The 9,252-nt window shown below is 48.9% G+C and overlaps 2 protein-coding genes across 2 annotated transcripts; both read left to right on the top strand.

The window, feature by feature from the left end:
• Nucleotides 1-232: 232 nt before the first annotated feature.
• LOC138934175 (uncharacterized) lies at nt 233-1,063 on the top strand. Its single transcript, XM_070297630.1, has one exon. The coding sequence runs from the start codon at nt 233-235 to the stop codon at nt 1,061-1,063; it is 831 nt and encodes a 276-aa protein (XP_070153731.1).
• Nucleotides 1,064-5,237: 4,174 nt separating this feature from the next.
• On the top strand, nt 5,238-6,068 carry LOC138934173 (uncharacterized). The gene has a single exon (XM_070297629.1). The coding sequence runs from the start codon at nt 5,238-5,240 to the stop codon at nt 6,066-6,068; it is 831 nt and encodes a 276-aa protein (XP_070153730.1).
• The last annotated feature ends 3,184 nt before the right edge of the window (nt 6,069-9,252 follow it).

Genomic DNA, 9,252 nt, shown 5'->3' with positions numbered 1-9,252 from the left:
GCGTATCACTTGGCGGGAACGCACACCGCGTTAACCCGTAAACGGCCCTTTTCAGGGCCACCACAAACCAAATAACTGTAAATATACTATAAATACATTTTATCATTGACAATTAGAAAAGAAGTCTCGTGATTGACTTCACCTCTGTACGCTCGACCTATCCCTCGCGCCATCTTCTGAAGGCGAACACGCCTCTACGATACCCCACAACTGGTGATCACCGACGCGGAAGATGCCAAGGGATCCGGAGAAGACGAGCATCGTCGACGACGACAGCACGAGCGTCAACAAGATCGGCATAAGAGTACCACCATTCTGGCCGGAGGACGCAGAGCTATGGTTCGCGCAGCTGGAAGGAACATTCATCTCATGCGACATAACAGACGACGCAACGAGATACGCATACGTGCTCTCAAGGATAGAGCCGAAGCAAGCCAGGGAAATCAAAGACATCATCACCCAGCCGCCACTAAAACAGAAATACGAAGCGATAAAGAAGGCTTTGATTCAGAGACTCACGGCATCCCAGGACCAAAGAATCAAACAGCTCCTCGAACATGAAGAGCTGGGAGATAGAAAGCCCTCGCAGTTTCTCCGCCACCTCAAAACCCTGGCCGGCATAACGGTTTCGGACGAACTACTGCGGACATTATGGCTAGGTCGATTGCCAACGCAAATGCAGGCCATTTTAGCAATCAGGGCGCAAGACAAACTGGAAGACGTCGCAGAACAGGCCGATAGAATACATGAGATAGGCAATAGACCAATGGAGGTAGCAACCATGCAAGGGGTAGTCACGCCAGCACGAACGACATGGGAAACGCAAATAGACGCATTAAGAGATCAAGTCGCTGCCTTGACAACACAGGTCACAAAAATGACTAGGAAGTTCCAAAGAGAACAGCAAGGGAAACGACCACGAAGCCAATCGAGAGACCGACAACGTAGCAGGACACCAAGAAGAGAAGGCATCTGCTACTACCACCGACGCTTCGGAGCAGAAGCCAAGAAATGCACGACCCCGTGCTCGTTCAAAAAGGAAAACGAGGAAGCCAGTCGCTGATGGCGGCAAGCGACATAGGCTCAGAACCACGCCGCCTATATATGACGGACCGGAAGACGAAAATAAGATATTTAATCGATACCGGATCTGACATAAGCGTCTACCCACGGGCAAGAACACAAGGCCGAAAACAGGCGGAAACATATCAACTATTTGCAGCAAACGGATCAACAATATCCACCTACGGAGCAACAACCATACAACCGGACTTCGGGCTACGTAGGGCATTCCCATGGCGATTCATAATAGCCGACGTCACACAGCCAATAATAGGGTCAGACTTCTTATCGCACTATCACCTCCTACCGGATGTAAGGAATAAGAAGCTAATCGACGGGAAAACAGGCCTCGCGGCACACGGATCAAAAAGCAACCATAAAATAAACTCCATCAAAGCAGTAGCTGGAGAAACAAAATATGACAGCATAATAAAAGAGTACCCAGGAATAACGCGACCAAACGGAAGGAGCCAGACAGTCAAACACAACACAGTCCATTACATACAAACCACCGCGGGACAACCAGAAGCATGCAGACCAAGAAGACTATCTCCAGAGAAACTACACATCGCAAGGACGGAATTCGACCTACTGCTGCAGGAAGGAATAATCCAGCCATCGAAAAGCCCATGGTCAGCACCACTTCATATAGTGCCCAAGGGAAAAGAAGCGTGGCGACCGTGCGGAGATTATAGAAGATTGAACATACGCACAATACCAGATAGTTATCCGATACCGCACATAGAGGACTTCGCGCAAACACTGCACAAGAAAAAAGTTTTTTCAACGCTCGACCTAGTAAGAGCATATAACCAAATTCCGGTACATGAAGAAGACGTGCCGAAGACAGCAATCACCACGCCATTTGGACTATACGAATTCAAATTCATGCCGTTTGGACTTCGAAATGCAGCACAAACCTTCCAAAGATTCATTAACGAAATAATAAGGGGACTAGATTTCTGCTATGCATACATAGATGACATATTGGTAGCATCAGCAACAGAAAAAGAACACGAAAAGCACATGAGGGAACTTTTCACCCGACTAGAAACCAACGGGGTGAGAATCAACCCAGCCAAGTGCACCTTCGCAGCCGCACAGGTCAAATTCTTGGGCTACCTGGTCTCAGCAGAAGGCACCGCACCGCTACCAGAGAAGGTGGAAGCAATAAAAAACTTCCCTTCTCCAAAGACGGTCAAACACATGCGACAATTTCTGGGAACCATCAACTTCTACAGACGTTTCATCCCAGGAGCAGCAAAGGACCAAGCAACATTGAGCGAGGTATTAAGAGGAACAAAGAAGAGAGGACAACAACCAATCCAATGGACGCCAGAAATGGAAGAAGCATTTGTCAATTGCAAGAACAGCCTGTCTAGAGCAGCACTCCTAGCACACCCAGATCCAACAGCAGAACTGACCGTAACAACGGACGCCTCGGACACAGCACTAGGAGCGGTCATCCAACAAAAAAGTAAAGGGGAATGGCAACCACTAGCATTCCTAAGCAAAAAACTCAGCAGACCACAAACGAAGTACAGTCCATACGATCGAGAGCTACTGGCTATATACACAGCGATCAAACATTTCCGCCATATGCTAGAAGGAAGACAGTTCATTGTATACACAGACCATAAACCAATCATCTACGCATTTGACCAAGATCCGCTAAGAAGCTCACCACGCCAAGCACGACACTTGGAGTACATCGGCCAATTTACAACAGACATTCGCCACATAGCAGGGAAAGAAAACGTAATAGCCGACACACTCTCCAGAGTAGAAGCAATAGAAAAGGCAGTTAATTTCGAAGAATTGGCAGAAGCACAAGCGGAAGACACAGAAATGCAAGAGATGACGAAAAAGAAACAAAGTCTGCTGCTCACGAAAGTCGCAATTCCGGGATCGACAACAACATTGTACTGCGACACGTCAACACCGATAACACGACCATACGTGCCACAACAATTCAGGAGGAGAATATTCAACTCCCTACACAGCCTAGCTCATCCAGGAGCAAAGGCATCAGCGAAACTAATATCGCAAAGATATGTATGGCCAAGGGTACAACAAGATTGCAGCAGATGGGCCAAAACTTGCATGCAATGCCAACGAGCAAAAATCACACGACACAACATAGCACCGATAGGAGAGTTTGATCCACCAACAAGACGCTTCCAGCACATACATATGGACATAGTCGGACCAATGCCAACATCCAATAACAAACGCTACTGCCTCACCATAATAGACCGTTTCACAAGATGGCCGGAGGCGATCCCACTAACAGACATTACGGCAGAAACGATAGCAAGGCACCTGTTCATAAACTGGATCGCGCGATTCGGTTCTCCTGAAAGAATCACGACCGACCAAGGAAGACAATTCGAAGCAGATCTTTTCAAAAATCTAACGCAAATGACAGGCTCAAAACATATAAGGACAACAGCATACCACCCGGCAGCTAACGGGATGATAGAACGTTTCCGCAGGCAATTAAAAGCAGCCATCAAATGCCATCAAACAGAAGACTAGACAGAAATTCTCCCAGTCGTATTGATGGGCATCAGGGCCGCCTGGAAGGAAGACATAAACGCAACAACGGCAGAATTGGTCTACGGAGAACCGATGAGGTTACCTGGACAATTCTTAGCAGGAAAAAGCAATGACACAGAAGACAAAACCAGCCTCGTGAACAGACTACGAAGCATCATGACAAAACTCAGCCCAGCCATCAAAAGGCATGGACAACGAGCGACGTTCATCTACAAAGACATGGACAAAGCAGCAAAAGTCTTCGTGCGACACAACGCACCATCAGGAGCACTACAACCGCCATACGACGGACCTTATGAAGTTCTAAACAGAAACGAAAAAACATACAAAATACGGATGAACAACAAAACAGTCAACGTATCAATAGACAGGCTGAAACCAGCGTACACCATGGAAGAAGAAGAAGAAGGACCACAAGCCACTAGCCAAGAAACAACAGTACGACCAGCCACGACAAGAAGCGGACGAGTATCTCGCCCGCCAATCAGGTTCAACACTTAGGAGGCTTCCATACAACCAAGGGGGTCCTGTGGCGGCTCGAGAAACCACCACAATTACGCACGAACTACCCGGTAGACGCGCGAACGAATTCTCACGCGCGGAGCACGTGAAACCCGCGCGCGAGCACCGCGCGAGCCACGAAGGCTTACCGTGAGGCGGCCACGAGCGGGAGTGAGCGCCAGCAAGTGAAATCCAGTGAGTGGGGCTTATAAGACGGTGCACGGCGAGAAGCCTTCAATTCGCAGCCCGCTCTGACTGCGGAGAGGACCTCCTGCCCGTCAGTCAGTTCGAGCTCACGAATTCTTTTGAATTAGCGACAGCCTACGCTGCCTCCTGTAGTACCACAGGACCTGAGTCTTCCTCGACCACAGCTGCCTCCCTCTTCACCCGGGACTAGTCGGCAGCCCATCAGTGGGGGAGAAAAGACACCAGGACTTACAGGCAACCATACGTGTACGAGCTTCAGGGAGTGGACGCTACACCCGATAGAGCTGGCGCCTGTGGAATTCACCCGACCACCACGCTTTTTCCTGAGTCAGTGGGACATCAGGGTACGGCGATACACATCACCATCGACGCCGTGGAACCTGCCGCCACCGCTATTATCACCGCTAGCGGCCTCTCCACTTCACCATCGAGACAGTTGGACACAGTCGCAACCGGCAATACGAATCCATCGCGGTACTCAGTACCCCTCACGGGAAGTAGCGGACAGCGGTACTCAATCTGACAGTGACTGGGAGACCAACACCCAGGAAGCGGCTACGCAGACAGGGACGGACCGGGAAGAGCCTGGCTATACGCACCCCAGGACTACACCAACTCTTCCATCCTCGCCCGAGCTACTGCGCATCGGTTCCCTCCACGTAACCAAAGCCGAGCCGCGTATCACTTGGCGGGAACGCACACCGCGTTAACCCGTAAACGGCCCTTTTCAGGGCCACCACAAACCAAATAACTGTAAATATACTATAAATACATTTTATCATTGACAATTAGAAAAGAAGTCTCGTGATTGACTTCACCTCTGTACGCTCGACCTATCCCTCGCGCCATCTTCTGAAGGCGAACACGCCTCTACGATACCCCACAACTGGTGATCACCGACGCGGAAGATGCCAAGGGATCCGGAGAAGACGAGCATCGTCGACGACGACAGCACGAGCGTCAACAAGATCGGCATAAGAGTACCACCATTCTGGCCGGAGGACGCAGAGCTATGGTTCGCGCAGCTGGAAGGAACATTCATCTCATGCGACATAACAGACGACGCAACGAGATACGCATACGTGCTCTCAAGGATAGAGCCGAAGCAAGCCAGGGAAATCAAAGACATCATCACCCAGCCGCCACTAAAACAGAAATACGAAGCGATAAAGAAGGCTTTGATTCAGAGACTCACGGCATCCCAGGACCAAAGAATCAAACAGCTCCTCGAACATGAAGAGCTGGGAGATAGAAAGCCCTCGCAGTTTCTCCGCCACCTCAAAACCCTGGCCGGCATAACGGTTTCGGACGAACTACTGCGGACATTATGGCTAGGTCGATTGCCAACGCAAATGCAGGCCATTTTAGCAATCAGGGCGCAAGACAAACTGGAAGACGTCGCAGAACAGGCCGATAGAATACATGAGATAGGCAATAGACCAATGGAGGTAGCAACCATGCAAGGGGTAGTCACGCCAGCACGAACGACATGGGAAACGCAAATAGACGCATTAAGAGATCAAGTCGCTGCCTTGACAACACAGGTCACAAAAATGACTAGGAAGTTCCAAAGAGAACAGCAAGGGAAACGACCACGAAGCCAATCGAGAGACCGACAACGTAGCAGGACACCAAGAAGAGAAGGCATCTGCTACTACCACCGACGCTTCGGAGCAGAAGCCAAGAAATGCACGACCCCGTGCTCGTTCAAAAAGGAAAACGAGGAAGCCAGTCGCTGATGGCGGCAAGCGACATAGGCTCAGAACCACGCCGCCTATATATGACGGACCGGAAGACGAAAATAAGATATTTAATCGATACCGGATCTGACATAAGCGTCTACCCACGGGCAAGAACACAAGGCCGAAAACAGGCGGAAACATATCAACTATTTGCAGCAAACGGATCAACAATATCCACCTACGGAGCAACAACCATACAACCGGACTTCGGGCTACGTAGGGCATTCCCATGGCGATTCATAATAGCCGACGTCACACAGCCAATAATAGGGTCAGACTTCTTATCGCACTATCACCTCCTACCGGATGTAAGGAATAAGAAGCTAATCGACGGGAAAACAGGCCTCGCGGCACACGGATCAAAAAGCAACCATAAAATAAACTCCATCAAAGCAGTAGCTGGAGAAACAAAATATGACAGCATAATAAAAGAGTACCCAGGAATAACGCGACCAAACGGAAGGAGCCAGACAGTCAAACACAACACAGTCCATTACATACAAACCACCGCGGGACAACCAGAAGCATGCAGACCAAGAAGACTATCTCCAGAGAAACTACACATCGCAAGGACGGAATTCGACCTACTGCTGCAGGAAGGAATAATCCAGCCATCGAAAAGCCCATGGTCAGCACCACTTCATATGGTGCCCAAGGGAAAAGAAGCGTGGCGACCGTGCGGAGATTATAGAAGATTGAACATACGCACAATACCAGATAGTTATCCGATACCGCACATAGAGGACTTCGCGCAAACACTGCACAAGAAAAAAGTTTTTTCAACGCTCGACCTAGTAAGAGCATATAACCAAATTCCGGTACATGAAGAAGACGTGCCGAAGACAGCAATCACCACGCCATTTGGACTATACGAATTCAAATTCATGCCGTTTGGACTTCGAAATGCAGCACAAACCTTCCAAAGATTCATTAACGAAATAATAAGGGGACTAGATTTCTGCTATGCATACATAGATGACATATTGGTAGCATCAGCAACAGAAAAAGAACACGAAAAGCACATGAGGGAACTTTTCACCCGACTAGAAACCAACGGGGTGAGAATCAACCCAGCCAAGTGCACCTTCGCAGCCGCACAGGTCAAATTCTTGGGCTACCTGGTCTCAGCAGAAGGCACCGCACCGCTACCAGAGAAGGTGGAAGCAATAAAAAACTTCCCTTCTCCAAAGACGGTCAAACACATGCGACAATTTCTGGGAACCATCAACTTCTACAGACGTTTCATCCCAGGAGCAGCAAAGGACCAAGCAACATTGAGCGAGGTATTAAGAGGAACAAAGAAGAGAGGACAACAACCAATCCAATGGACGCCAGAAATGGAAGAAGCATTTGTCAATTGCAAGAACAGCCTGTCTAGAGCAGCACTCCTAGCACACCCAGATCCAACAGCAGAACTGACCGTAACAACGGACGCCTCGGACACAGCACTAGGAGCGGTCATCCAACAAAAAAGTAAAGGGGAATGGCAACCACTAGCATTCCTAAGCAAAAAACTCAGCAGACCACAAACGAAGTACAGTCCATACGATCGAGAGCTACTGGCTATATACACAGCGATCAAACATTTCCGCCATATGCTAGAAGGAAGACAGTTCATTGTATACACAGACCATAAACCAATCATCTACGCATTTGACCAAGATCCGCTAAGAAGCTCACCACGCCAAGCACGACACTTGGAGTACATCGGCCAATTTACAACAGACATTCGCCACATAGCAGGGAAAGAAAACGTAATAGCCGACACACTCTCCAGAGTAGAAGCAATAGAAAAGGCAGTTAATTTCGAAGAATTGGCAGAAGCACAAGCGGAAGACACAGAAATGCAAGAGATGACGAAAAAGAAACAAAGTCTGCTGCTCACGAAAGTCGCAATTCCGGGATCGACAACAACATTGTACTGCGACACGTCAACACCGATAACACGACCATACGTGCCACAACAATTCAGGAGGAGAATATTCAACTCCCTACACAGCCTAGCTCATCCAGGAGCAAAGGCATCAGCGAAACTAATATCGCAAAGATATGTATGGCCAAGGGTACAACAAGATTGCAGCAGATGGGCCAAAACTTGCATGCAATGCCAACGAGCAAAAATCACACGACACAACATAGCACCGATAGGAGAGTTTGATCCACCAACAAGACGCTTCCAGCACATACATATGGACATAGTCGGACCAATGCCAACATCCAATAACAAACGCTACTGCCTCACCATAATAGACCGTTTCACAAGATGGCCGGAGGCGATCCCACTAACAGACATTACGGCAGAAACGATAGCAAGGCACCTGTTCATAAACTGGATCGCGCGATTCGGTTCTCCTGAAAGAATCACGACCGACCAAGGAAGACAATTCGAAGCAGATCTTTTCAAAAATCTAACGCAAATGACAGGCTCAAAACATATAAGGACAACAGCATACCACCCGGCAGCTAACGGGATGATAGAACGTTTCCGCAGGCAATTAAAAGCAGCCATCAAATGCCATCAAACAGAAGACTAGACAGAAATTCTCCCAGTCGTATTGATGGGCATCAGGGCCGCCTGGAAGGAAGACATAAACGCAACAACGGCAGAATTGGTCTACGGAGAACCGATGAGGTTACCTGGACAATTCTTAGCAGGAAAAAGCAATGACACAGAAGACAAAACCAGCCTCGTGAACAGACTACGAAGCATCATGACAAAACTCAGCCCAGCCATCAAAAGGCATGGACAACGAGCGACGTTCATCTACAAAGACATGGACAAAGCAGCAAAAGTCTTCGTGCGACACAACGCACCATCAGGAGCACTACAACCGCCATACGACGGACCTTATGAAGTTCTAAACAGAAACGAAAAAACATACAAAATACGGATGAACAACAAAACAGTCAACGTATCAATAGACAGGCTGAAACCAGCGTACACCATGGAAGAAGAAGAAGAAGGACCACAAGCCACTAGCCAAGAAACAACAGTACGACCAGCCACGACAAGAAGCGGACGAGTATCTCGCCCGCCAATCAGGTTCAACACTTAGGAGGCTTCCATACAACCAAGGGGGTCCTGTGGCGGCTCGAGAAACCACCACAATTACGCACGAACTACCCGGTAGACGCGCGAACGAATTCTCACGCGCGGAGCACGTGAAACCCGCGCGCGAGC

Source organism: Polyergus mexicanus, unplaced genomic scaffold (genome assembly GCF_030449975.1).
Source record: "Polyergus mexicanus isolate NDT 795.1 unplaced genomic scaffold, iyPolMexi1.0 SCAF_6, whole genome shotgun sequence".
NCBI lineage: Eukaryota > Metazoa > Arthropoda > Insecta > Hymenoptera > Formicidae > Polyergus > Polyergus mexicanus.
Note: the sequence above shows the minus strand (reverse complement) of the source record. Positions and strands in the feature narration are given on the sequence as shown.

Bases quoted from the DNA above. Each gene is read 5' to 3' on its own strand.
- LOC138934175 (XM_070297630.1), top strand. From the start codon at position 233: ATGCCAAGGGATCCGGAGAAGACGAGCATCGTCGACGACGACAGCACG.
- LOC138934173 (XM_070297629.1), top strand. From the start codon at position 5,238: ATGCCAAGGGATCCGGAGAAGACGAGCATCGTCGACGACGACAGCACG.